Source organism: Trachemys scripta, chromosome 16 (genome assembly GCF_013100865.1).
Source record: "Trachemys scripta elegans isolate TJP31775 chromosome 16, CAS_Tse_1.0, whole genome shotgun sequence".
NCBI lineage: Eukaryota > Metazoa > Chordata > Testudines > Emydidae > Trachemys > Trachemys scripta.
The window spans coordinates 19,364,000-19,391,989 of record NC_048313.1 but is presented as its reverse complement, the minus strand read 5'-3'; the positions used below and the strand labels follow the sequence as shown (position 1 = coordinate 19,391,989).

General features: G+C 48.3%; 2 protein-coding genes across 5 annotated transcripts in view; one reads left to right on the top strand and one right to left on the bottom strand.

Annotated features, from left to right (window-relative positions):
* The window catches only part of PFKM (phosphofructokinase, muscle), a 56,193-nt gene extending 39,764 nt beyond the window's left edge, over positions 1-16,429 (top strand). For both annotated transcript variants that reach the window (XM_034792141.1, XM_034792142.1), the window contains exons 14-23: positions 111-257; positions 1,520-1,590; positions 2,701-2,788; positions 3,917-4,069; positions 8,256-8,420; positions 9,684-9,745; positions 10,557-10,668; positions 11,298-11,397; positions 14,747-14,852; positions 15,811-16,429. In XM_034792141.1, the coding sequence (XP_034648032.1) occupies positions 111-257; positions 1,520-1,590; positions 2,701-2,788; positions 3,917-4,069; positions 8,256-8,420; positions 9,684-9,745; positions 10,557-10,668; positions 11,298-11,397; positions 14,747-14,852; positions 15,811-15,958 (1,152 nt within the window). In that variant the 3' untranslated portion in view covers positions 15,959-16,429. The remainder of the gene's footprint in view (positions 1-110; positions 258-1,519; positions 1,591-2,700; positions 2,789-3,916; positions 4,070-8,255; positions 8,421-9,683; positions 9,746-10,556; positions 10,669-11,297; positions 11,398-14,746; positions 14,853-15,810) is intronic.
* A 3,097-nt stretch (positions 16,430-19,526) lies between these two features.
* ASB8 (ankyrin repeat and SOCS box containing 8) lies at positions 19,527-27,375 on the bottom strand. Of its 3 annotated transcripts, none has more exons than XM_034792156.1 (4): positions 27,194-27,320; positions 26,753-26,952; positions 22,984-23,088; positions 19,527-22,228 (listed from the first exon to the last, which is right to left on the bottom strand). In XM_034792156.1, exons 2-4 carry the CDS (start codon positions 26,867-26,869, stop codon positions 21,596-21,598), a joined length of 855 nt encoding a protein of 284 aa, XP_034648047.1. In that variant the 5' UTR covers positions 26,870-26,952; positions 27,194-27,320; the 3' UTR covers positions 19,527-21,595. The 3 variants fall into 3 exon arrangements, with proteins under 3 accessions (XP_034648047.1, XP_034648048.1, XP_034648046.1); XM_034792157.1 differs by having other exon boundaries at positions 26,858-26,952; XM_034792155.1 differs by lacking the exon at positions 26,753-26,952 and having other exon boundaries at positions 27,194-27,375.
* Between the last annotated feature and the right edge of the window lie 615 nt (positions 27,376-27,990).

Below are 27,990 nucleotides of genomic sequence, written 5' to 3'. Positions count from 1 at the left end.
TTGCTGTATTGATGGTGTGGGACCTTTCCCCACTTATTTCAGCAGTTTGGGGAGCATTCCCGTTTTCTCTGTTTCTTTCTCAATGCCATCTCCTGCTTCCCCCACTGCAGAGCGGGTATAACCTGGCCGTGATGAACGTCGGCGCTCCAGCCTCCGGGATGAATGCAGCCGTGAGGGCGGCCGTCAGGATTGGGCTGATCCATGGGCATAAGATGCTGGCTGTGCACGATGGGTTTGATGGTCTCGCCCATGGACAGGTACCATCTAGGACAAGGCAGCTCTCCAGCATCCTCCCTCCAGACAGAGTCTCCATGCGCTGTAAAAAGCCCTGACACGCAGCAGCAGGAGAGGAACATTCAGAGCCATGGAGAGGAGGGAACTCTGAGGCGGAACAGGGGGCTGATGAGATAGGGAGGCCGTTCCAGAGAGCGGCAGCTGCAGAAGAGAAGGTTCTTCCACAACACGTGGCAAGAGTGTCTGGAGAAGGGTAGTGCTAGAGGTGCGGAGATCTAGAGAGAGAGGCTGGAGCAAGCCCAGGGAGGCTATGGATCCTAAACTGAACGGGAGAGCCTATGACGAGGCTCCAGCCGTAGTCAGGCGATGTTCAACATGGCGGGGTTATGGAGTGAACAATCAAAGTGAAAGAGAAAAGGCTCTTGGTTTAGTATTGGGCTTCCAGACAGGGTGACAGAGAAACCGGATCAAAGGCTGCTGTGGGCAGTATCTGTATCTCAGCCCAGTGGTGCCTTTCCATCTCCAGAAGACACAAGCGTGTCCCAAAGAATGTCCGCGCTGATGGGGATTCTGGTTAGATGCAGCACTGAGAACGATACATAACGATTTTGAACGTGTCTTCCTGAAGGTGTTTGAAAGGTGTTTAACTCTGTACATATGTGGGGGACATCGGGTGCAGTCCCATAGGACAGTGGTCTCCAAAGTGGGGTGCGTGCTTCGTAGGGGGTGCGCAAGAGGATCCTTGGGAGTGCGCGGCAGGAGAAGCGCTTTTTTTTTTTTTTGCTTTGTCTTCAGTTCAGGCGGGAGTCCGAGCGGCTTTTTTTTTTTTTTTTGCTTTGGCAAAAATGGTAGAGCCGGCGCAGCAGGGGGTGAGTGCTCAAAATTTTTTTACTGATAGGGGTGCGCGATCAAAAAAGTTTGGAGACCACTGCCATAGGACACGATGCAAATTGCTTAGGAAAGTTCTGTCCGGTAAGAGCGGCTCTGGACAGACCAGCCTCACCGTCTGTTGCCTCTGAAGCACTGGGGTAAATGACCTCACAGGATGCAGGGCACTGGAGAATCAAACCCACAATCTCACACCAACATCAGTTGCTTACTCTCTAAACCGGGGAATAGTTATTTCAAGATGTGCTTTGGGCTCAGTAGGTGCAGTTTCCCATCGTGAGTCACTTCCACTGTCCCCACCTTGTTTCCATGTAGGGAAATTGTTCTCTCCATTGTTACTGGCAAATCAAATAGCCCCACTCTTCGTAACTCCTTTCTTCTCTTCCCTTTTCACCAGGTGGAAGAGATTGGCTGGGGAGGCGTAGGTGGCTGGACTGGGCTTGGTGGATCGAAACTTGGCACAAAAAGGTAACCCACTAAAGCATTCTTCCTCTAGCTAGCTACCCGCATGTCCTTCAAGATACTATTACCAGAGTGATATCAAACACATGCTTTGATCAGCGTCATCGCAGGCCTGATTTTCAGACGTGTGGCACCACCTGCTGCAACTCCAGGTGAAATCAGCATTCACTGAAGGTGCTCAGCACCTCTGGAGATTAGGTCTCAGGGGCCACATTCTCTGGTCCACCAAGTACGTAGAAATCACTTAAACTCCTTGGGGCAGAAACTGTCTTTGCTGTGTTTGTACAGCGCCTAGCACAGTAAGGTCCTGGGCCATGACGGGGCTCCTAGGTGCTACATAACACACATAAATAACATGTGCAGCACAGACTGAAACCAACCAGAGATACAGACTGGAGAATGCGCCCAGGTGCGTCCTTAGCCTGAGTGAAAAGGAGCCATGATGGAGCTGATCTTTACCACTGACGTAATCTCCACCATGAAGCTTACACCAGCGGCGGACGTTAAATTAGCCCCTCAAGCAGCTCTGCCTTCTGCCAGGCCCAGGCGACTGGAGATCAGGGAGCTGCAACCAGCTGTCACTTGGGGCAGTGCAGGATTGTGGCCCGCATGTCTCCATAGCGATGCTGTAGCAAGCGGAAGCCGAGATGGCCCTGCCATTCTGAGCCGCTCATTTCAGTTGCTTTTCACTTTTCGTCTTTCCGTGGCTTCTCACGCTTGGCCTCACCCTGGAAGCGAGAGCTGCTTGATGGTATCCTGAGCCCGGAGAGAACATCCCTGTTCTAAAACACAGCAGGATGCCACGAATGATGTGTTGGGGGATGGGGGGGATATTGACGTGATCACACAAACATGCATTCGATGGAGGAGATTGAAGCAACCGTTGCAACGATCAGATGGCAAGTCTGTTAAGCCCTTAACTAGTCTAGAGCTTTGCAAATGGATCCAGTCTCTTCCTTGCATTCAGCAAAGTGAGCCCCGTCCCCCTGTGTCCTCCCAGCAAATTCCTCTTGTGCCATCTCCCTCCACGCCAGACTCAGTGCTCTCCACATCCCGGGACTCTACAGGCCCAGGGGGGTGCACTGATGCTTTTTCTGGCATTTCTGCCTCCAACAGGACTCTGCCTAAGAAATACTTGGAGGAAATCAGCGCAACCATCAGCAATTTTAACATTCACGGGCTGATCATCATCGGGGGCTTTGAGGTGAGTCGGGCAGGCTGCAGTGAGTCTTTACAGGCTTAGAACCTGGGGCCTGTGGGTTAGCAAGGGGCCAGCCACCTTTCTCCACCCACAGAACACCCCAGAGGAGATCTGAATCCTGGGGGACATGAGGCCAGCTGCTTGGCCGGGTCAAAGATGCTCACCGAGAATAGGGGGTCGTTACTGGAGGAACTTGACTGTTTCCAGGCCTGTCAATGCCTTGAAAATGTTGGAAATCTCCTGTGGTGACTCAGGAGCAAAGATCATCCCAATGCAGCCTGAGTGCTGAGTCTCATCCAGAGCGGGGCTCAGGCTCTGGGGCTCCAGTCACCAGGGCATTAAGGAACTCAACTTGTGGGCTGATCCCTTCCAGGCCCATCTCTTTTTCCTTCCCCAGGCTCAGGGGATCCGTCAGGGTTCCATTCCCTACGGCTTCCTAGAATGGCTGGTTCCCCTCACTAGGTGTCTGGGTGGTATTGCTGGAGTTGGATCATAAAGCTCCTGGGTTCTCCATTTCCGAGAGGCCCAGAACGTGTTTGTGTGGGACGCTGGGCGATCTTCAGCAAAGTTCTCATGGTAGATGCAGGGCACTGCTGTCAGTTCTTTGTCCCTCTGTGCAAAACAACACACTGGGCACCTGCTGAACACGCTGCCTGGCTTCAAGCTTTTAGGGTACGGGGGGGGAGCATCCCACAGGGCCACTGCTACCCCACCCTGAATCAAATGGAACCAATCTTGATCCCACCCCAAAAGGCCTTAGACCCAGCAGAATACCCTTCCTGTCCTTTCTGTGTACCGTGCCTACCACCTGATCCATGACTGGAGATTCCAGGCTCTGTGATAATACAAATAATAAATATCTAACTGTCTCATTCTGAGTACGATTAATCCTATCTTCACGCTGACCGTTTTCCAGATGCAGCACCAAGGGAAATCCTGGCCCCATTGAAGTCCATGGCAAAACACCCATCTTCAGTGGGGCCAGGATGATGTTACCAAACTACTGAGTGTTAGGAAAAGCTTCCAACTCAGTCACCATCCTCCCTGCCCCTAGAGATGAATGTGGCCCCAGCCAGAAGCAAACCCAGGACTTTTCAATGCTGCTCTCCCTTTTTTCCGGGCATCCTGTAGGCTTTCACTGGGAGCTTAGAGCTTGTGGAAGGTCGTGGCAAATACGAAGAGCTCTGTATCCCGGTGTGTGTTATTCCAGCCACCGTGTCCAACAACGTCCCCGGCTCGGACTTCAGCATCGGAGCAGACACCGCCCTCAATACTATCACCACGGTAAAGCATTTGAAATCTTCTTCCTGCTATGGAAACCCCCAGTCCACTAGTAGCATGATTTGTAGATTCAAAAGCCATAAGGGACCACTGTGATCATCTCCTCTGACTTCCTGCATAACACGCCAGAGAACTTCCTGGAAGTACCTGCTGTTTGAACTAGAGGGTGATGGAGAATTCGCCACGACCCTTGGTAAATTGTTCCAGGGGTTAATTACACTTACAAATATGAGCCTATTTGTAGTCTAATTTGCACTGGATCTTGTTAGATCTTTGTCTGCTAGACTGAAGAGCCCATTAGCAAGTTTTTGTTCCCCATCTAGGTACCAGACTGTGATCAAGCCACCCCTTAACTTTCTCTTTGTTAAGCTAAATACTTGAGCTCCTTGAATCTATCACTAGAAATAAGGCTATGTTTTAGTCACAGGTATTTTTAGTAAAAGTCATGGATAGGTCACGGACCGTAAACAAAAATTCACGGCCTGTGACCTGTCCATGCCTTTACTATATACCCCTGACTAAAACTTGGTGGGGCGGGGCTAAGCGGGGTGGCGCCACTTATGTTATGTTCTTACCAATTCTCAAAAGGAATACAAATGTTTACTGTCTTTGTTATATAAAGATCAGCAACAAGTCCATAGTAAAGGTTAAAAATATATTGAAAGTTATTAGTTAGTGTCAGTAAAGGAAGTGTGTAATGAGGTAAAAATGCAAGGTAGAATTGCTGAAAAAGACTGAAATATTTCTTTATGTAGAAAGGAAATTACTTCACAATTCCTTACCTGTATATTTTCCAGATATTAAGGCAATACCTTGGTTATTTTTAAAATTTTTATTAAAGCAACCTTAACTAAATATAAATATTTTTTCCTATGAAATTTTCTTTTGGAGACATCTGTCTTATTTCATTCAAGAGTTGAACAATGGTTTTAGTGCTATTCTAGTTACCAGAGCAGGGTGGAATGTTTTGAATTTTGACCCCAACCATCTCGATTGTTCTCCCTACCAATGGAAGTGGTGGATTCCCAAGTCTTTGAGTACATCTACACAGCAGTTGGGGGTGTGTCAAGCTAGTGCAGCAAATAGCAGTTGGTCACAGCAGTTCAGTTAGCTGGCCAAATACATAGCTAGGCTCTCCAGCCAAACTAACGCATGTACTTCTACCCGAGCTAGGAATTACATCTCCCATCTGCGGTGTAGACATCCCCTTCAAATATGCTATAGCTCAAGCAGAAGTTATGGGCTTGATGCAGGAATTATTGGGTGAGGTTTTCTGGCCTGTTTTATGCAGGAGGTCAGAGATGAAGTCAAGGAAAGTGTGGGCCCCTTACTGAATGAGGGAGGCAACCTAGTGACCGAGGATGTGGGAAAAGCTAATGTACTCAATGCTTTTTTTGCCCATCTTCACGAACAAGGTCAGCTCCCAAACTACTGCACTGGGCAGCACAGCATGGGGAGGAGGTGACCAGCCCTCTGTGGAGAAAGAAGTGGTTCAGGACTATTTAGAAAAGCTGGATGAACACAAGTCCATGGGGCCGGATGCGCTGCATCTGAGGGTGCTAAAGGAGTTGGTGGATGTGATTGTGGAGCCATTAGCCATTATCTTTGAAAACTCATGGTGATCGGGGGAGGTCCTGGATGACAGGAAAAAGGCTAATGTAGTGCCCATCTTTAAAAAAGGGAAGGAGGAGGATCCAGGGAACTACAGGCCAGTCAGCCTCACCTCAGTCCCTGGAAAAGTCATGGAGCGGGTCCTCAAGGAATCAATTCTGAAGCACTTAGAGGAGAGGAAAGTGATCAGGAACAGTCAGCATGGATTCACCAAGGGCAAGTCATGCCTGACTAACCTAATTGCCTTCTATGACGAGATAACGGAGTCTGTGGATGAGGGGAAAGCAGTGGACATGTTATTCCTTGACTTGAGCAAAGCTTTTGATACGGTCTCCAACAGTATTCTTGCCAGCAAGTTAAAGAAGTATGGGCTGGATGAATGGACTGTAAGGTGGATAGAAAGCTGGCTAGATCGTCAGGCTCAACGGGTAGTGATCAATGGCTCCATGTCTAGCTGGCAACCGGTATCAAGCGGAGTGCCCCAAGGGTCGGTCCTACGGCCGGTTTTATTCAATATCTTCATTAATGATTTAGAGGATGGCGTGGACTGCACCCTCAGCAAGTTTGCAGATGACATTAAACTAGGAGGAGTGATAGATACACTGGAGGGTAGGGATAGGATACAGAGGGACCTAGACAAATTAGAGGATTGGGCCAAAAGAAATCTGATGAGGTTCAACAAGGACGGAAGAATCCCATGCACTGCTACAGACTAGGGATCGAGTGGCTACGCAGCAGTTCTGCAGAAAAGGACCTAGGGGTCACAGTGGACGAGAAGCTGGATATGAGTCAACAGTGTGCCCTTGTTGCCAAGAAGGCTAACGGCATTTTGGGCTGTATAAGTAGGGGCATTGCCAGCAGATTGAGGGAAGTGATCATTCCCCTCTATTCAGCATTGGTGAGCCTCATCTGGAGTACTGTGTCCAGTTTTAGGCTCCACACTACAAGAAGAATGTGGAAAAATTGGAAAGAGTCCAGCGGAGAGCAACAAAAATGATTAGGGGGCTGGAGCACGACTTATGAGGAGAGGCTGAGGGAACTGGGATTGTTTAGTCTGCAGAAGAGAAGAATGAGGGGGGATTTGATAGCTGCTTTCAACTACCTGAAAGGGGGTTCCAGAGAGGATGGATCTAGACTGTTCTCAGTGGTAGCAGATGACAGAACAAGGAGTAATGGTCTCAAGTTGCAGTGGGGGAGGTTTAGGTTGGATATTAGGAAAGACTTTTTCACTAGGAGGGTGATGAAGCAGTGGAATGGGTTACCTAGGGAGGTGGTGGAATCTCCTTCCTTAAAGGTTTTTAAGGTCAGGCTTGATAAAGCCCTGGCTGGGATGATTTAGTTGGGGATTGGTCCTGCTTTGAGCAGGAGGTTGGACTAGATGATCTCCTGAGGTCCCTTCCAACCCTGATATTCTATGATCACAAAGATTCCTTCTTGCCTTAAAAATCTCAGGGAGGGGGAATCAGGAAAAAACGTTGATGAAATTATAGAGGAGGTTGAATTTATTTGTTTATTGAAATTTCAAGTTTACAAAATTTCTCAAAATTTCCAACTGAACATGAAAAAAACCTCAAAAGTTTCTCCCTCCACCTCCCCCCCCCCCCCCCCCCCACGAACTCTAGCAATGACCTGATTTGTATATTTCTCTTCTGAGGGCTGAATCCATTAGATTGATCCACTGCCCAGCTCCTGGCTACATTACAGTCAAATTTCCGAGCACTGTTTGTGTTGTTCTATGAAAAGCGTTTTCAGCACCACTGCAAATATAAAATGTACATGAGTTGATCCGTAACAGCTGCATCTTTCTAAGGCCTCAGTTATGAGCCTTCTTGTATGCTCATGAGAAGCCCACTTCCCCTGCATGGGATACCATGATTGCCGGACACTGGGCAAAGAAGAGCGCGGCCTTTGGGCTGCTAATCCCCTTGCTTTGCCGGGTGGGCGGAGCCAAAGCAGTGCCCCTCCCTCCCAGTGCGCCAGCCGACGCAGCTGTGCCCACGTGGAGGGAGGCGTAAGCTATGCCAGGAAAAGGGTTGGCAGCTAACTCCCCTCCCCTGGAGAAATGGTGAAGCAGTGATTGAACTGCTATGCTCAGTCTTAGTTCACGTCCTACCCTGTCCCTGGGGCGGTGCAGCCACATGCTGCCACTATAACTCAGGCTGGATTGCAAGGTGCCAATCCACCCCTAAACCTTACTGTGACACCCCCCCACCCCCACCGCAGGGGCCCTGTTATCTGCTACCACTGCCTGCTTGGCCCAGGTTCTCAAAGTCACCCCAGCAGAACAAGATCCCAGTGAATCTGAAGCATTGTGGAATTCTGCAGTTAACAGAGAACTACACTACAACCTCGCTGCTATTAAAGAGAGAGTCCTTCCACTCCACAAACCTTCCTGCTCTGGGGCGAGTGGGCAAGTCTCTCTACCTCGCTTCCGATGAAAGATTTCACTGGGTGTTTCACAGACATGCCCCGTCCCCACACCCCCAGAGTAGTTTTTTAACCCTCATTCGTATCACCCCAGCCTTGATCTCCTTTATTAAACAGCTCGAAGTAAATCTTGTTCCTATCCCCTCCCCAGACCTGTGACCGTATCAAACAATCTGCAGCCGGCACCAAGAGGCGAGTGTTCATCATCGAGACCATGGGAGGGTACTGCGGCTACCTGGCCACCATGGCAGGCCTGGCTTCAGGAGCGGACGCGGCTTATATTTTTGAAGATCCCTTCACCATCCGCGACTTACAGGTGAGAGTCTCTTTACCTACCACCAACTCTTCTGTTCCCCTGTGCTCAAGTAGACAACACAAGTACACTGTACATAGACTTCTTCACCTGGAGTCCAAGCATCCTCCACTGGACAGGCATGGAGCTGCAGCTGAAAGCGCAGTGGGTTTAGTACTGAGAACCAACAGGGCCTGATGGTCTGACCCACCCCCAGTCAGTGTGGTGCTCTGCTCTCCCTCGAGTGGTGGATGGGATAGCACCACATATAGGTTGATGAGCCTGCTACAGACTTGGCTAAGAGCGATGGACTTTTTAGCTCAGCCAGTGGAGTCTCGCGGTCAAGAGACCCCAGGTTTGTTCCCCACTGCTGACGAGCCACCCAGGGCCATGGCATTCCAGAGACTTCAAGGCAAGTTCACCCCTGGCAGAAACAAGTGCAAGTCCACCAAAGGCAATGGAGCAGTGCCTGCTTAATTCAGCCCTTGGCCCGTATCCCGGAGGGCAGAGATGCAAACTAATCGGAGGGTCTCAGTGTCCCGGGATCCCACGGAGGTCGGTGTGGACGGACTTGTCCCACTTCCTGCTGGAAAGGCTCGTGTCAGGCCAGGGAGCAAATGTTGCTCTCAGTGACCCTGATCTAAATCCAGAGCAAGGCCCTGGGCTGCAGTGGAGTTATTCCGGCTTTCGGAGGGCCTGGGTCTTACTTACACCAATGCCCTTTCCCACGGCTCTGGCAACATAAAGGAACTGGAGGCCTGGAGCTTGTGAGCACTTTGGAGCCTGGACTGGCTTTTTGGCCTGTGTCCATACAGCGGCTAGCACAATGGGATCCTGGTCTACTCCAGAATACAAATCATAAACAATAACAGTGCGAACGAGAAGCTGGCCCCTAGACTCTAAGGCCTGAGGGGGCCATTCTTCATCTCCTCTGACCTCCTGCATCCCACTGGCTGAAGGATCTCACCCAGCGCTGGGGCTAGGGGCATCTACTCCTCCAAGGGTCCACGCAGGCACCACTGTTTTGGTGCTGTAACATCCCATTAATCCCAAATCAATGGCAGTTCTGTACCCTCAATTGCTGCAGTCTAGGTATACATCACACGGGCATTTCTGCAGCCTAGTTAGCTTTGCTGAGCTTTATTGACTGACCGGAGATGCTTTCCCGCCCCCCGAGATGGGGATTTGCATTTACTCCTTTAAATATTTGCTTTTAAAATATCTGGATTTGCTTAAAAACATTCACAGGAATCTAAGAAGCCTCCTGCTCTTTTCCTACGTTAACAGGTTAACGTCGAGCACCTGTGTGAGAAAATGAAGACCACGGTGAAGAGAGGCCTGGTGTTGAGGTAACCAGCATCAAAACAAGTCAGGCTGGGGACAGTCACAGGCTGCAGCAGGGGCCAGTGGCTGGAGTGCTGGACCAGGACTTAGGAGACCTGGGTTCTGTTCCTGGCTTTGCCACAGCCCTGCTGGCTGACTTAGGGCAAGTCACTTGCTTCTCTGTCTAGCAATTTCCTCAGCTGTACCCCAGGGATGAGACTTTCCCCTCTCGTAAAGCACTTTTCCATGAACAGCTTTAGATAGTCCATATTATGGCAGATGCCTCTTACGTGGGATGTATATTCCACAGCCTGTATTAACAATGGTGCTATGAGGGGATGGATAGCAATCAGAATCCTGGGGCAGTAAGCTAGAAGGCAACATTTTCAAAAGCACCTAAACCACTTAGGCCCAGATCCGCAAAGGTTTTTAGGTGCTCATTGATTTCAATAGGAATTAGGCACCTAAATACCTCTGAGGATCTGAGACTTTCAATGGCATTTAGTAATTTTGGGAATGTTCTCCAGATCTGTCTAGGGAAAAGATCTGCTCATCTCCCTGCATGATATGCCCTGCCATAACGGCAAAAAGACCTTCCAGCCGCACTCACAAATGAAAACCGTACGCAATACAGGCCCAGCATACTTCCAAAGAGCTGACCCTGAGCTGCCATCCAGCTCCGTCTCACCAGTCTATATTTCTCTCTTTGTGAAATCTCCTTCCTGCCCCAGTTTTTCCCCAATCACCCAATGCTTTAAAGCCACTTACTTGAGTATCCTGTCTCTGTCTGTCATGTCCACCCCTCGTTCACTTGGGCTTTCGTGTTTGTTCTCACAGGAATGAGAAGTGCAATGAAAACTACACCACCGACTTCATCTTCAACCTGTATTCGGAGGAAGGGAAAGGCATCTTCGAGAGCCGGAAGAACGTCCTGGGACACATGCAGCAGGTACACACGAAGCTGGTGAGGTAGTGTGGCCTAGTGGATGGGGCACTAGATGGGGACTCAGGAGACCCGAGTTCTGGTCCCAGCTTTGCCACTCGGCTGGTGAGTGACCTTGTCCTGGCCCTTTGAGCTCTTCATGCCAGGGCCTGTCTCGGTACCGCTCGGCACAATGGAGCCCGGATCTCAGTCAGGGCCATGATAATAGGCTAAATAACAGAAGCTGCTCTCCTCTAGACAGCAAAGCCCTTCTCACTTCAGTACCATCTTTCCTCTGCCCTATTGCTTCATCCAAGTGACCCAAACCTCTGGAAAGCAGCAGTTGGATTGGCTTCCAGCAACACCACCTTGAAGAGCTAATAGCAGCTCTTCTGGGCTCCCAAATCCTCTGGTGGGAGAGAACAGTTCTAGATGGGAATCGCCTTGCTGGGCCAAGTGCCGGGGGTCTTGGTGTTGATCACAGGTGCTGGAATTTGGGATTGGTACAGTGTCCAGAAGCAATAGCCCTTGTACGATTTTTTCTGCCTTCCGGGTCGGTGATGCGCCAGGTATCCCGTTGAAAGGCAGCGAGTTCTCCCTGTTGTCATGACTCTTCTTGCCTGAAACCAAACTGACTCTCTCGGTGCGAATGGCAGGGTGGGACGCCGACTCCCTTCGACAGGAACTTTGGAACTAAGATGGGTGCGAAGTCTGTGGCATGGCTCACCGGAAAAATCAAGGAATACTCCAGGCATGGTAGGTTACACATCACAGTAGGAAGAGACCCTATGGCCCAGGCAGAGCCATCCACCTACCTTTCTGTGCAGTAGTTGGGTGCACATGTCACGTGCTTTCCCGGCTACATTCACGGGTGGATAAAAATTGATTTTAAAAAATCAGATTTTTATTTAAATGGGATTTGTTATTGAAATTAAATCCATTTCTCTTTAAAATTAATTTCAAATTTAACAACCTACCTGAGGCCTAAACTTACTATAATCTTTTAAAAACATTTAAATTAAATAAAAAATATTCAAACAGTACATGATTGCTGTCGAAGTTTTAAAGAAAGTCAAACCACTGAATGTGGGGAAAGCACCTGGAACTAGAGTTTGCTGATGTGCTAAACCAGCTTTTAACAGCAATGGCCTCTGCTGCAAGCGCAGAGAGTCTATTTTCATCAATTCAGTTTATTCAACTAGTTCAGCTCCATGATTAGTTCGTCTGAAGTTGAGGAACTGATTGGGAGTTGAAAAAAGCAGGAAAGTTTGTTTTCCTCTTTCCATCTAGGGTGACCAGACAGCAAGTGTGAAAAATCGGGACAGGAGGTGGGGGGGGGTAATAGGCGCCATGGCCTATATAAGACAAAGCTCCAAATATAGGGACTGTCCCTATAAAATCGGGACATGTGGTTACTCTATTTCCATCTAAATGAGGTGAGAGGATGAGATCTACTGGCTCTAAAATCTTGAAGGACAACTGAAAAGTTGTATCGGCAGAACGACCTCTCGGGTATGAAAAATCCGTACCCCAAGAGACATAGTTAAGTCGACCTAATCCCCGACAGTGCAAGGTCGATGGAAGATTGGTCTCCTATCGCCCACCTGGTGCCCTGACCACTGGCCTACAGAGCCACTCTCTCTCTCTCTGGCCCAATGACTATGTAAGTATTTATCCACAGTGGGATGGTCATTGGGCCAGAGAGAGAGAATGGCTCTGTAGGCCAGCAATAAGGGCATCCACCTGGGAGGAGGGAGACCCAGCATCCAGTCCCCTGCCTCCAATTGCTCCATTATTTATCCAGAGTGGAACAGCTTCAGCAGGAGAGGTTGAGGAAGCCCCCTACCAGCCTATCCCATAGCTCAGGGGCTAGAGCACTTTCTGGAGAGGTAGGATTTGCAGGATCTCCCTTCTCACATTCCAGGCGAGTGCTCTAACCACTGAGCTAAGAGCAGGCACCACCCCCTCCACCAGGGTGTTGAACGAGACCTGATCCAGCAGGTGGCCTTTCACCTGTCTTCCCCCAGTTTGTGAATCACTCTGGGACCCGGTGGGAGATGGGCATCTGGATTCCTAGAGGGAGGCAGCAGCGTGCATGCCCACGGGGCAGAAACATAAGCACCAAGGTAGCTTTTACCTGGATAACTTAGGTCTGAGTGAGTTCAGGGGCCTACAGGTTCTGAGTTTTGTGGATTGCAGTGATGCCAAAACAGGGACTTAGGTGCCTAAACGCCCACAGAGGTGCTAACTGTGTGTGGATCTGGGCTATAATGACCAGAAAACAATCAGTTCAATTCACCAACTACAGCCAATGCTTCCTTTGTTTAATAAATCAGTTGGTTTTGATAAACTTTTTTTTTTCTTATGTATTCAGCACATTTGAGTAAAAAATTAATGTAGTAAATAAGAAATGCCTCATTTGCCGTTTTCTAAGAGTAAAAAAAAGGAAAAATTAAGAATCTGAATAAATATATGTTAAGCTAATAGACACTACAGCTTCCTGGTTAGGAAAAAGAAGCACCAAATGTAGTGAAAAGGCTGTATTGAGTCACAAACCAACATGTAGGGATAGCTCAGTGGTTTGAGCATTGGCCTGCTAAACCCAGGGTTGTGAGTTCAATCCTTGAGAGAGCCATTTAGGGATCTGGGGTAAAAATCTGTCTGGGGATTGGTCCTGCTTTGAGCAGGGGGTTGGACTAGATGATCTCCTTAGGTCCCTTCGAACCCTGATATTCTATGATTCTATGTAGTTAGCAACTAATGAGAATCAGGTTTTTTAAAGGAAAATAACTAAAAAGTACAAATGCAAAGTAAGATTAAAATGGCTGATTAAATCAGGGGTGAAAGGCAGAGATTTAAAAGCACTTGGCAATTAGGGTGACCAGATAGCAAGTGTGAAAAATCGGGACGGGGGTGGGGGAGGTAATAGGAGCCCATATTAAAAAAAGCCCAAATATCAGGATTGTCCCTATAAAATCGGGACATCTGGTCACCCTAGTGGCAATCCACACTGGGGCTGGTGCTTCTCTGCCAGCTGCTTGGGGGCAGCCTGCAGTGTTGCCGTAGCTGTGTGGGTCCCAGGATATTTGAGACAAGGTGGGTGAGTGTTGCATTTACAGCATAGTGGGTGAAGGCGCTGCTGCCACCTAATGGCAGAGGTTGAGAACTGTAAGTTCCCAGTGCATTTTCACAAAGGGGGTAACCCTAACGCAGCGCATTTAGGACCTGGTTTTTCACAGGCAAGGAGGGTGTTTCAGACTGTGGGAGAGCAGCTGGAGGGGCAGGGAGAAACACAGACGCGGGTACAAGTGCTAGGACCAGCGCTGGCCTTAAGAACTGCAAGAGCCTGAGTCACAGACACCTAGGGTACATTTGGGGGAGAAGAGAATTTGGCTGTTCAAAAACTGCTGAGCAGAGACCTAACAGAGGCTGGGATGAGGCTTACGGTACCAAAACAGTGTGGCCTAGAGGCTAGAGCATTGGGCAGACTCCGGAAATATGGGGGCACCTGTTGGGTGACCTGGAACATGTCACATCCCCTCTCTGTGCTTCAGTTTCCCCATCTGTATAATGGGGATAACGAAACTGACCTTTGTAAAGCGCTTTGAGATCTACTGATGAAAAGAGGTAGGCATTATTACGGAACGTGGAGCAGCAGGCAGCTTAGCGCGTGAGGAGGTGGTTAGAAATGAATTGCCGGGGCCGCTAAGGTCACCAAATGCGGTGAGGAGGAAGGATCCTTGCATCCAGTTGTGCTTTTCACTTACTTTGAATTCACCTAGCGTCAGTCTCCGGGAACATACAGATTTCAGAATCCTCATGTCCTCAGGGATATTCGCGCCATGCAATCAGTGGGCAGGGCAGAACCTGTTTCCAGGCAGAATGAATGGCTCAGGGGACTGTGCAAGCCCATAGCATTCAGCAAGAGGCCTCACTGTCACATATGAGGGTGGCCTCAGGCTGCCTTGCTTTGTTCTCTGCCTCCTTGTCCAGGTTTTTGCCTCCTCTGCACATGCAGTTGGGCACAGAATCAGCGAGCTGCAGCAGATGAACTGGAGGGCTGGGTACTGAAGTACTAAGATGGTTTCACTCCAATTCCTTGCAGGTCGTATCTTTGCCAACACCGCGGATTCAGCCTGTCTCCTGGGCATGCGCAGACGGAGTCTCGTCTTCCAGCCGCTCGCCGAACTCGAAGAACAGACAGATTTTGAGTAGGTTTTCCAAATATTCTCCCCCTTTCCTGTGCATCTACCACACTGGTGATGAATTGACAAGCAAGGGAGGATATGAAAACAACATTTGAAAGGGTTAGGAAGCAAGGAGGGAGGTTGTAGAGGGCCGGTCTCTAATTAGGACACAGGAATATCATAGGCTGAACATCAGGTAAGTCTTCCAACTCGGGAGCGCTCTCAGCGTGCAGAATAGCATCCCAAGAGAAGTGGTGGAAGCCCTGCTGCTCAACTCATTTAAGAAACCGACGGGAGAAGACAGAGTAAGGGAACAGAGCAGTTGTGCCGTAAAGACCACGATCAGCGTGAAGAAGGGCTTTTGAATCCAGCAGACAAAGGAGTAACAAACCCCAGGAGCTGGAAGTTGAAGCTAGATAAAAATCACATGGCTGGAAATAAAAAACGTGTGCCTTAAACCAGAGTAATTAAACAATGGGAACAGCCTCCCAAGGGACACAGCGGATCCTCTCACGTGGAGTCTTTAAAATCCAGGACTGGGGATCTTCCTACACGTGATGCTCTAACTCAACCAGAAACGACAGGCTCACAGAAGGAATCACCTGTGAGAGGTCCCATCTGACCTTGAAATCTATTAATAAAATCAACGCTTGCCTGCCTGCTCCCAGTTATTTCCTGTGGGAGCAGTAGCTCACCCAGCCCCTGGGTGGGGATCATTGCTTTGACCTTCCTGGTAACTCCTCTAAATCTTTTCTAAAGTATATTAGCACATGAACGAGCAGCAGCCTGCGTATGCCTGTGTGATACAGAGGCGAGGATTAAAAAGTCGCTGCTGATCACAATTCTTTTCTTTTCTCTGTAGGTTCCCCTACCATGCTCAGAGTATCTGAGCACCTTCCAGTAACGCATCAAGCGACATGCCTAATGTGTGTCCCATGTTCGGGAGTGGTTTTCACACTATACATTCCTTTCTCCCCAACAGGCACCGCCTCCCCAAACAACAGTGGTGGCTAAAACTTCGTCCAATCTTAAAGATTCTGGCCAAATACAAGGCCGACTTGGATACCTCCGAGAAAGCCCACCTGGAACACATCACGCACAAGGTGGTGCCTGCGGAAGCCAACATCTGAACCACTGGCGAGGCAACACAGCTGGAAGAAGAGCAGATCTGCCTCTGAAAATAGCTTTTGGCATCAGGGACCTCTGAAATAAAGTTCTCACTGTTTTAGCTCACGTCCCCAGGTCAGCATGCAGCAGTCTAGCATTTGTACAGTAGTTGGGGCTGCAGTCAGCCACGTGTGTGTATGAAAACAAGACACACAACTTACAGGACGGCAATGCAATATCCTGGTATATATAACTGCCTAATTTACTGGTTAAAAAACAGTTTTGAAATGCACTTTCTGGGGCTGATTTAGCTTCCACAGGATAGTTTAAATGGATGCGTCGATCAGGCTTCTTTTACATCCAAGTTAATTATTTTTAAATGTTAGAGTCTAATTTATGTAACGGTTTGAAAAGAAACCCTCCGTGTTTCTGAACTGGCTCGTGTTATGGAGGAAGTGCCAGCGAAATGAGAATAAACGCTATGGGTAGAATTACTAGAGCACCTCTCTGGTTTTAACTTCTCCAGACACTTGAATGAACAGGAATCGTTTGACCAGGGAGTTGCCGGCATCAACCTGTCTGAATCCTGTTACTAATTTATAGTACGGTAGCACCTAGGAGCCCCAGTCATGGATCGGACCTCACTGTGTTAGGTGCTGTATAAACACACAACAAAACAACAGTCCCTTCCCCAAAGAGCTTATAAGGGTCTGTCTACGCTGCAATCAATCAGAGGTGTGGACTGCAGCCCATGTAGGCATCCCCGAGACGCTTGCTAAAGCAGCAACGTAGCCATGGTGGGGATATAAGCTCGCTACTGGAGTATGTACGCAGGGTCTGGGTGGGATTCTACTTCAGCATCCCGCTTTTCTAGCAAGCTACTTCAATCAAACCCATGCCCGAATACTTAACCGATCAATGCACTATGAATGCCACTGTTCGAACACACTCTAGGCACCATCTGTTCACGTCCAGCTAGCTGGATGCGTCACATAGCACTGTATCTGAGCACCTCACATTCTCTAGTGGAATTTATCCTCAACACCCTTTTGCAGCACAGAACTATGAGCCCCCTAGCTGGGGAAACAGGCCCAGGGTCGACTAGGTCACCCAGTCACAGAGGTGAGAATGCAACCCAGCTCTTCAGAAGCCTAGTCTACACTAGTAAAGGATTACCTGTATAGCTGTCCTGGCAAACCTTCCTTGTGCAGATGCATCTCATACTGGCTGGCGCTGGGCTAGCTCCTCGAGTGACATAAACTATGCCAGCAAAAGCACTTTTATGCTGTTATCACTGCATCTACATTAGGGCTTTTGCCGGTATAGAAAGGTCACCAAAAGAGAGTCACTCCCCTAACCAACATTGCTATGCTGGCAAAAGTATCTAATGGAGACCTGGCGTGAGTCCTAGTCCCCTAGCCTATAAATGCCCCCCCAACCATGATCCCTCCCCCTCCAGGATGACAATTCCATATCACAACACACAGCAGCTGGTAGTTCCCAGGAGCTGAGCCAAACAATGTTACAGATACCATCTCTACCAGCTTTGTCACAGGCACCTGAATTCAAGTCCTTTATCCCCTCCATGGGCAGTGGAGGCTCACATGAGCACTGCTGCTAATACCTTCATTTGAAAGATAACACTGCAGGGGAGGTGCTAATGGGTCAGATACCTGGACAAATGTAGGGTGACCAGACAGCAAGTGTGAAAAATCAGGACGGGGGGGGGGGGCGTAATAGGAGCCTATATAAGGAAAAAACCCCAAAATCAGGACTGTCCCTATAAAATCAGGACATCTGGTCACCCTAGACAAATGCCAACAGTTGCGCTAAACAAGCCCCCCTCAGGAAGAGAATCCTGGTCTCTGGAGGGGCCGGAGGATCGAAATTCAGGCTGAAGAGGAGAGACGGTGGAAATTTCTCCCCCCTGCTCAATTTTTACAAGAATTTCAAAACAAAAAATTCTGAATTTTTTTTTCCAGGGTGAACTAGGGTCTGTTTTTTAAAATAAGTTTTTCTAGAAAAGAGTAAACAAAACAAAAACTCTCCTCCAGAAAAAGATGTCTGTCAGCTTTTTCCTCACTCACTTTAGTTTTGTTTTGTTTAAGACAAGTGGAATATTTCCCACCAAAATAACAAATTGGGGTTCCTCTCCCCAAAAAGATTTTCCCAAAACACACTTACCCTTTTTCAACCAGCTCCGAGGTTGGCTTCTCCTGGCACTAGCTAAGCTGATGGCCCTCATGTCTCTTCTGACCAGTAGCTAAATACCCTGTGACATACTGAGAACCATCAGGTCCCATCATCCAAAGGGCAAAGGCTAGCTTCCCCTCCATTTTCAGCTGCTTCCCAAATAGGGCAAAACTCTGGGAGGTTCTCAGAACATTGCTGGTCTACCGTCCAGCTTCATATTCGCAAGGAGACCGGCGAAACGAGAAGGGTCTTGTAGCACATCTCTTTAGCACTGAACTAATTCTAGTCTGATCCTGGGCGCATCAGCAACAGCCACACCGCTGAACGCAGCTGGTTAAGGAATGGAGTAGAGAGACCAGAAGAGAGCAGTTTCCTGAGATGGGGAGGGATCCTGGAGCAAGTGGTTAAGGATGGTAGATACAAGAGCGGGCTTGTTTGAAGAGAATGGCTGGAGGAGGTATAATGTAGACTTGGGACCTCAGAGTCACCGAGAAGGGGAAAGAAGGATTAAAGCACAAATATCAATGAGACCAAGTGAATGTCACTGGAATGGCCGGAGAGAAAGCAACAAGGAGAAACTGAGTTATTCCTTAAAGGACTGGCTGGGATCTGGACAGTCACTCATTCTCCTAAGCATCCCCATGTGCCGAGCCACCTTTCTGCAGCTCGCTAACAGTAAGGCTCAGAACGCTTTCGCAGACAGCCTGCTCTTCGCTGTGTTTCTCCATGAGAACTCCTCGGAGAGCAGTCATTTTAGAGCTGACCTCGCTCTCCTAGAAATGCAGCGCTCGTTGCCAGAACAGCAAAAGGATTTGTGAAGAGTCTCAGGGCACGTCTACACTACACAATGAAGTCGATATACAGCCACCGCAGTAGTTCCTTCGATTTTTAAGGTCCACACTAGCTCCTCCGGTCAGTGGTGTGTGTCCTCACCAGGAGCGCACGCACGGATTTAACTGACTCTCCTCTCCCACCCCAATCCCTCACCCAGGAGGTAGCCCAGGCTTGGGTTCCCTACCCCCCACCCCCCTCCATCCCTCACCGGGCAGCAGGCCAGGCTCAGAATCTCCTTCCCTCAGTGGGTGGCGGGGCTCCAGCTGTCAACCCCATGGGGCAACAGGCAATGTAAGCAATGCAGCGCCTACACTTTCACTGCGTCAACCTCACTACATCGATTTAAGCGCTACGCTTCTCGTGGAGGTGGAGTTATTAGGTCGGTGTATTGGGCGCGTTACATTGGCGGGAGCAACATTTTAGTGTAGACACTTACCGTTAGGTCTATGTATGGCACTACTCTGTAGCGTAGACCAGGCCTGAGTAACAAAGCCAATTTAATAGGGAGAGAATCCCAAAGTACCCAGACAGCATCAGTGAAAAGATAGCGAGCACAGAAGGAGCTGCTTAGAGCTGGTCTTGAGTGGTTTATTTTTGTAACTATAAAATACAGAGAGCAACAAGACAAATCACTACAGAAACCAGAAGTGGGGGGGGAGGGGAGTGTTTCATGGTTCCCGGCAGAGTTTTATATACAGAAGCCCTTTCCAACAGTCCCTTTTCCTATTTTGGAACATTCTCCCTATTGGATGTTGTCACTCTGTGTTTCAGGGAACGCCCCCATTGAAAACAGAGTCTTGTTAAAAACGGGGCACTGCCTGAGGAATTGCTGATCAGTTCTCCCTCCTGGAAGTGCTGCAAGCTCTCACACGCTGCCCTCAAAAAAATCAGTGAAATGGCACGTGGGATAGCGTAAAACCAAGTGCCAGACTTTAACCAAAACACCTTCAAACGTGTTAGTGAGAGTGAATATGTCACAGAAATCAAGTGCCTAGGATTACAAGCTGGGAACCCCTCCCATCGCTCCAGAGTACATTCACACCAGGCAGGACTGGAGATCAGTAGGGCAGGGCACCACCACCACTGGGAGATGCAAAAAGCATGTTCTCAGCGGGGTGATCTCCTGAAGCAGAGAAAAGCCCTCACCACGGAGCAGACTCGCACTGCACTTTGGCGTCTAGTTCTTTCACCAGAGGACTTGAACCATTTGAAGTGCAGGATTTTGAGAGGGGCTGTTCATTAGGACAGAGTGTGGTTGTTGCTGATTGTATTTTCGAGAGGGCGCATCCTTTATATTGTAAGAATCCCATAACTCTCCCCACTTTAATACCTCCCCCTCCCCAGCTCTACAATCACACCCACACAGCACTGCTTAATAGCCACCGTTACTGCAGTCGTGGGCAAGGACAGCTCCACTGGCGCCTTTCTGAAATCAGCCAGAGACGATGCAGTTCACTGGCTCCGGAAAGTGCTGCTAGATCCCAGCAGCAGTGTTGGCTGATACTCTTTCCTTACCGATTCTGCAGCAGTAGTGAGCCGGGAGACCTCTCTTACTGGTGCTACGGGAGCACCAAGGAGTCACACGCCCACCCCACCCTGCTCTCGGAAAACGTCTGCGTTGTTAGGAACACGTTTCAAATATCTCCTTCCCCCACAATTAAGAGCTGATGCATCTTAGAAATAATAAGTGGGGGAGGGAAATCTCCCAGTGCATGTTGTGAAGGAAAAACCGGTGTCTCTCCAGACAGGGCTTACCTTCCCTACAGTTCTCCATCTCTGCTCATGACTCGGTTCATGACTCCCTCCATCCAGAGAACTGGGTGCTGTGCTTTAGGCTTGGGGAGGTGCAGTGCGGAAAGCATTGATTAGAGATACAAACACTCTGTAGGAAGGAGCTCTCCTTCCAAGGTCTATGAAAAAATACAAACTGAATACGTGTGCTTGGGGTGGGAGCTACCACTAAAACTAACAAGTCTGCAAGCGGGAGTCCTGCTTTCTGCCTGGTTGACTCCGTCGAGACAGCACAGAAGCTGACTGGCACCAGCTCACTTCCTCCAAGAGCAACCATGTGGGATTTTCCCACGCTCCAAGACTCCCTCTCGTACTTAATTCCTTCCAACAGGAATAGATCCCCCTTGCCTGCTCTCCACACCTAATTGAGAAGGCATCTAGCCCACCTAGTCTTCAGAAAGCAGGATGATAATTTGTCTCTCTGTGGCAGGGAAGGTGATGGATTCTGTTCAGCAATGTCTTGTGAGACGGCTGGTGGCTTGGTACTGAACTCAGAGAGAAATCCAGAGGCTGGAGATGGGGAACACGTCCGTGCAGGAAGAAACAGCACAAGTATTTCCCCACACACACCTTTTAAGCCATCAGTAGTGCCAACTGCCACCATGGAGGTCACCGTCCTGTATGGTGCTCTGGGTGAGACAGGAGAGGGAGCCCTAGAACCTGGAGTAATCTTAGATGGTGACTGGTCATCAGCTTGACCATCAGAGCGAGGAGGAGGAACCCAGTGTCTGATGTCACGGATCGAGTCACAAATCTAGTTATGTTACTGGCATCCCCATAAAGCATAAGGAATGGGGGACAGTGAATCAAGCACAGAAATCCCCTAGAATTTTACCGCTCGCTTATCTAAGGAGCAACAGATATTCTTTCAGGGACTCAGGCAAAGGAAGCTCCTTCACTGCATCTGGCAGGAACTGGACTCCCAGGCTACGTCGCAGGGCATAGCGAGACAGTGTCTTTAAGGTACCTGGGGCGGAGCAGAGCAGGGTCAGTTTTTCACACAGCTGCTGATCTCTCATAACCTCCCTGGGCATATTACCATTTTTTCTTAAATCAAAGTGTCCAATAGCTCTGTGAAGAAGATCAAAGCAAGAATCTTCTCGCTCGGTACCAAGTCCTCTGACCAACAACGCAACCAGCCTAGATATCGGCGTCTGGCCTTTCAAATTAACCACCCTGACCTCCGCTCCGAAATCCAGGAGTATGCTCACGCTCTCTAGATTCCCCTTCATGGCAGCCCAGCTCAGGGGTGTGTCGTCATTATAATCCCGAGCATTAACCAAGGCGCCGTTCTCCAAAAGCGTTCGGACGCACTCTGCATTGTTTTTAAAGGCAGCCCAATGGAGGGGCGTGTCCTTGTTCCCATCCAGCGCACTGGGGTTTGCGCCATATTCTAAGAGGATCTCAACGCAGGTCTCATCTTTTTCTGCTGCATAATGAAGGGCTGTTCGGTTGTACCCGTCAAGGGCGTTGACCTGCAGAGACAGGAATAGATTCTTGGGAGATGGGTATTACGCATTAACAGTCTTTGAGTGGGATTTGCAGAACACTCGGCATTAACATAACTCTGCTCCCACTGAAGTTGGTGAGAGTTTTACCAGTTTTACGCAGCATTAACTCTGTATTGCAATACTCTGACAACATAGGAATTTTCACCTCTGTTTTACAGAAAAGGAAACTCAGGCACGGGGGGTCAGTGACTTGCCCAAGATCACACAGGAAGCTTGTGCTAAAGTCAATAACCTAACCTAGATCTTCAAACACCCCATCCTAGGCATTAGCCACAAAACCTCCTTCCTCCCCAAATGGGGTGTGTGTGTGTGTCTCTCTCTCTCTCTTAGTCAAACTGCAGACACACGCTCCCAAAAAAGGTAAGGAAAGACTTTCCGAACTGTGTAACATCAGCTGTGCAGCTCTGTAAGTGCACATTTGCCAGACTAGGGCATAAGGCTGATGCCGTTAATACAAGTCACTGAACTATATACAAGTGCTGTACATCTACACAACTTTAAGCCTTTGTAGTTAAAATACATCCTTTCAAGATCATGGTACAGTAACTATGGTTCATTGAGAACTAGACGCACACCAAGACCGAAGGGTTTTTTTAATAGTTTGGCTGCAAGTTGATTTTCTTTCAAACTACAGAGCGTCTTTACTGTGGCTGCATCAGCTCCCAACTGAATGGCTCTCCTGTATCCAGTTTAAAGGAATGTTTTTTAAACCCTTTTACCTCCGCTCCTTTTTGCAGCAGTAGTTCAACACAATCCGCATCGGCAACCATACAAGCGCAGTGTAGCGGCTTCAGAATGCCATGCATACAGTTAACGTCGGCTCCCTGAGGAAAAACAGGGAATAGCGAATGGCGTTAGTAAATGCATCTATTCCGGCCCATTTTACATCATGGCCTCTGTCGCATACACATACCAGTTAAACAGGAGAGATTCCCACACCGGATGCAACATACTGAGATGGTTACAGTATCAATGGAACCTTATTATAAAGTGTTTCTAAACAGATGTTCCAAGCATATTACATTCATGAGTAATAGGTAATTTTTTGTATTAGAACCTGCAACTCGGACCACTGTCTAGATCCTCACATCCAGGCCACAGCTAAATCTTGCAGCTTCTATCAGTGCCTTTGTAATTTACTCCCCTTTGTTGCTACTATGGCTCTGAAGAGGAGTTCTCTCCCCCATCCTAAGAGCTGCCCTTATCTCAAGCCGAGGACAAAGTTCAGCAACCCATGGCCCTAATAAACCTTGATCACTAGCCACTGGTGTCACAGTTAGCAGGAGCACTGAACCTCTATCATCATCCGATCCTGTTGAATGCACTCCCCACCCTCAGACCTCTAGCAGTCACCTGGCTGGGGATGGAGTCATACGATTCTCCTACTCTCAGAGCAGGCCCTGGGTCGCAGTCTCCTGGTACTAACCATGGTTGTCTCAGCAGGTCTGACTTGGGCTCAGACGCTGCAGTTCTGTTCCCTTCAGGGCACCAATAGTGGTAGCCAGTGACCACACAGCCTCCTTAAAGCGAAGTATCATTTACTTAAAACAAGAGCGTTCTAGAGAAAACATCTTTAAAACAATAAAACAGAGTATACACAGGTCTAGCTTAACCTTTTGTAATGGGCAACTTCCAGTTCCGGCAAAACAAGGTCTGCAACTTGTTGGAGACAGGATCCTTGAAGCTAGCGGCTTGCCCCATTGTCTTTAGAGTGTGCACTTGGGAGTTCTTAGCTGTGCGCTCATGCACAAACACCACTGAATTTGAGCGTTACAGGCATAACACAAATATTGTGTTACCCCAATATAAGTTAGATCAATACGATCACCCAGGAAATTCTAATAATGTGCTATAAATTAACTTCCCCTCTGACCGGTCACATACAGTGTTCATAACATTATTACATATCAGCTCCGTGTCAGTCACATCTGGTATATGAGCCATCTTCCAAACAAACACAGGCAAGCAACTTGTATCAGCTGACGTTTCCTTCGGACTCAAGAATCGTTGGTGGCAATTTCATTGGACACTGAGAAAGCTGCCAGCAAGTTAGTTAACCCTTGACAAGTTCAGTTGCAGCCCCAAATTCTATTCCTGGATCGCCCTGTTTTATAGAGACAAGCCTCTGGTTCCATATACAGAGTCTGGCCTTCTGTTCATTTAAAAGGGGTTCCGGCAAAAGGCAGGGGTGGGCCCCGTTCCTACTTTTCAATACTGCACCTGATCACTGGCAGCCGTTTGCCAGCAGCATCCAAGGATCTGACACATTAGCCCTGGCAAACAAACTTATATAACGCAGCTGCCTCCCAGCTAATCTCAGGTTAAGGTGTGTCCTGCACCTGTATGATTCTGAAGCACGGTTCAGCTACAGAATACACTGCATGAAGCCAGGGATTCTGCCCACTTCAAAAGGCTTCCTTAATCACCAAGCTGATTTATGGCACTTCTGCTGGGCTTCCTTAACCTCGAAATCCCTGGGGATTAAAATAGCTCCACAGCTGCCTGAGTCAGTCAAGGCTAATCTGGACCCTCTGCCATTTTACCAGAAAGTGAGTAATCTGAAACTCTGACAAGTGCTTAGCCTCGTCCTTCGCCGTGGGCGGAGCCTATTTTACAGTTTAATTTTAAGACTAAGGTTTGGGAGAGTTTGACATTGAAGCGTTTGAACAACATGCAGAATCTCAGTTCTAGGTGCCTTGCTCTGGATCACTTATAACATAACTAAACAGCCCCCCACGCGCGCACACACAATTTTCTCCGCTTCTCCCAGGGAGCCAGAAGTGACATGACATTCCCCAAAAAACAGCGAGGAGTCTGGTGGTCCTTAAAGACTAACAGATTTATTTGGGCATTTCGTGGGTAAAAAACAGGGAATAGCGAATGGCATTATTAAATGCATCTATTCCGGCCCATTTTACATCATGGCCTCTGTCAAATGGCGTTAGGTGCATCTGAAGAAGTGGGGTTTTTTACCCACGAAAGCTTATGCCCAAATAAATCTGTTAGTCTTTAAGGACCACCGGACTCCTCGTTGTTTTTGTGGATACAGACTAACACGGCTACCCCCCGATACAGGACATTCCCATTGATCAACGCTGGAGAAAAGTAATTGCTGGTGGTGTGTAGGAGTCTGCTTGGCAGAAAGATTCTTCTCCATCTCATTGATTAGATGGCTGACTCATATTCCTTCCACACCCCTCCATTTCCTGATACATTTCTAAGTGCCCTTCATATTCTCTCTAAGTCTCCCCCAACACACACACACACACACACACACACACACACACCCCGACCAAACTTCTGCAGCAGCCCAAAATGATAGGAAAAAAGCTGCAAGTTTTTATTACGTTAAATAGAATGAATTACAATCCATACCATACTGCATTCGTTATTTGAATATTTTGATCAAACGCACTGGATCGGGAATGCTTCCACGGTTATCTTACAAGGGGGCAGATATTTCAGAATGATGGTATTTATCACTGACAATAGCAATTGGAGATAAAGCTCGTTTTTAAATCGCAAGTTCTCGCGTTAGTTGGTGTTTTTCTTAAAGCTCCACCTCCCGGAGCCCTGTAATTATGTGAGACTCTCAGCTTTTCTTAAAAGAAATGTTTCTAGCCCTCACAGTTATGGAGAAAAAGCTTGAAAAATATACCCCTCCAGGCTGAAGAAATACAAGGCACCAAAAAAAAAAAAAAAATTAAAAAAAACCACCCCAATTTTTTTTAAAAAGTCTCTATTTTTGGAGACCTGAATCATGACTTTTGAACACTTCAGATTGGCAATATGAGGGTGTGAAACCAGAGGCTAGAACAGAAAGTGTTCAATAACTAACTGTATTGGCCCAGTGATACATGTAATAAAGAAACCAAATGCAACAAGAGTAGCATGTAGCTCAGAAGACAAAGCGTCTTCTGCCTCCTGCCAGAGGCTGCATTCTCTGACAGGTTAAGGTAAACGCCAGTTACAAGCCGGCTTCTCATCCACATGAGACATAGGCGCCAACTCCATGGGTGCTCCGGGGTGGGGATTTGGGGAAGGGGTCCAATAGGGGCAGGGAGGGGTGGAGTTGGGGCGGGGACTTTGGGGAAGGGGTTGGAATGGGGGCGGGGAAGGGGGTGGGGAAAAGGTGGAGTTGGGGTGGGGGGGCATGAGCACCCACCAGCACCGGAGAAAGTTGGCGCCTATGCATGGCAGGGCTGCAAATTGCCTGCTACAATCCCTTGTTTTAGTACCTCCATGTAGGATTTGGAAAGGGCTGTCTGAACCCTTTGTTTACAAATTCTCCTCTGTGAAGGTCTTTATATAGCATCCATCTTCATAGTACCTTTGCCCTTAGGGAAGCAGTTTCACTCAGAGGTGAGATACAGATCAACAGAAGAGGATTTCTAGGGTGGAAGATCTGGATGAGCTCTGCAACATAATTACGGGGCGCTGAGTATTAGACACAATGCAGCAGAGTTAAATTTGTTGCGTGAACCTTACCTCTCTAATTTCCCTGAATTGTGTGTGTAAGTTCTCAGCTTCAGCATTTCGACGTGGCAGTATGACTTGATATCCTCCTAGCCACCCAATCAAGCTATACATTACCTCTGTTACCATAGTACTTGGAGATCCCAAACAAAATCAGAGCTCTGCTGCTCTGGACACCGTAAAGACATAGTGGGACAGTCTCTGCCCTGAATCTAGACAGACAAGACAAAGAATGAGGGGAGAAAGAAGCACAGAGAGGGTAAGCGACTTGCCCCAGGTCACACAACAGTGGGAGAGCCAGAAATAAAGCCAGGTTCATACCCTAGCCACCGGTGCCTCTCATTCATACATACATACATACATACATACGTACATTAGATGAGCTAGAGATATACAGATAGAGAAGCACAAGCTTTCAAAACACAACACTAAAGCAACATAGCATTTACGTACCCTGCTGATAAGATCTTCAACATTATCATGTGGAAAAGATCGTATGGCTGTTATAGTCCGGATCAACCGCTCTGACAAGGAGTATTTACTCTGAATGCTCTGCATAATATACCACATACTGGAACTCAAGCTCCTTCAGTTAATTCACATGCTCTAAACCGCCTGGAATGAAAACAAAAGTTTTAAACAAATTATTTCTCCACCCCCACCCCCCCCTGCAAGCCACACACCAAGCATTATTCTTCTCAGTAAGACGACTCGGTCTGCCCATGAGATTGGCCAGACTCCACTCCGTTTCCTAACAGCATTTATATCAACGATATTTGCTCTCTTTACACGATGCTTTTTTAAAAGCTTCAAAACTAACGGACGTTTCCCCTTCAGACAAAGATACTTTTAATCCCTGAATTTTAACAACTGCATGTCTATGACCTTCTTATGTTTGCAGTTTTTTTAAAGCCAAAGACGCTTACTGGTCATTTGTATTAGGCTAGGTCCACACTACCCGCCTGATTCGGCGGGTAGAGATCGATCTTCTGGGATCGATTTATCACGTCTCATCTGGATGCGATAAATCGATCCCAGAAGCGCTCCCGCATCGACTGCGGAACTCCTGCTCGCCGAGAGGAGGAACCGCTGTCGACGGGGGAGCTTGCCTGCGCTGCGTGGACCTGCAGTAAGTAAACTTAGTTCGATCTAGGAAACGTCGACTTCAGCTACACTATTCTCGTAGCTGAAGTTGCGTTTCCTAGATCGATCCCCCGCCCCAGTGTGGACCAAGCCTTACTGTAATGCCC

Bases quoted from the DNA above. Each gene is read 5' to 3' on its own strand.
- ASB8 (XM_034792155.1), bottom strand. From the start codon at position 27,310: ATGTGGTATATTATGCAGAGCATTCAGAGTAAATACTCCTTGTCAGAG. The intron at 23,089-27,193 runs GTACGTAAATGC...GTTTTTCCTCAG, and splicing joins TTGAAGATCTTATCAGCAGG to GGAGCCGACGTTAACTGTAT. The intron at 22,229-22,983 runs GTAAAAGGGTTT...CTGTCTCTGCAG, and splicing joins TGCTGCAAAAAGGAGCGGAG to GTCAACGCCCTTGACGGGTA.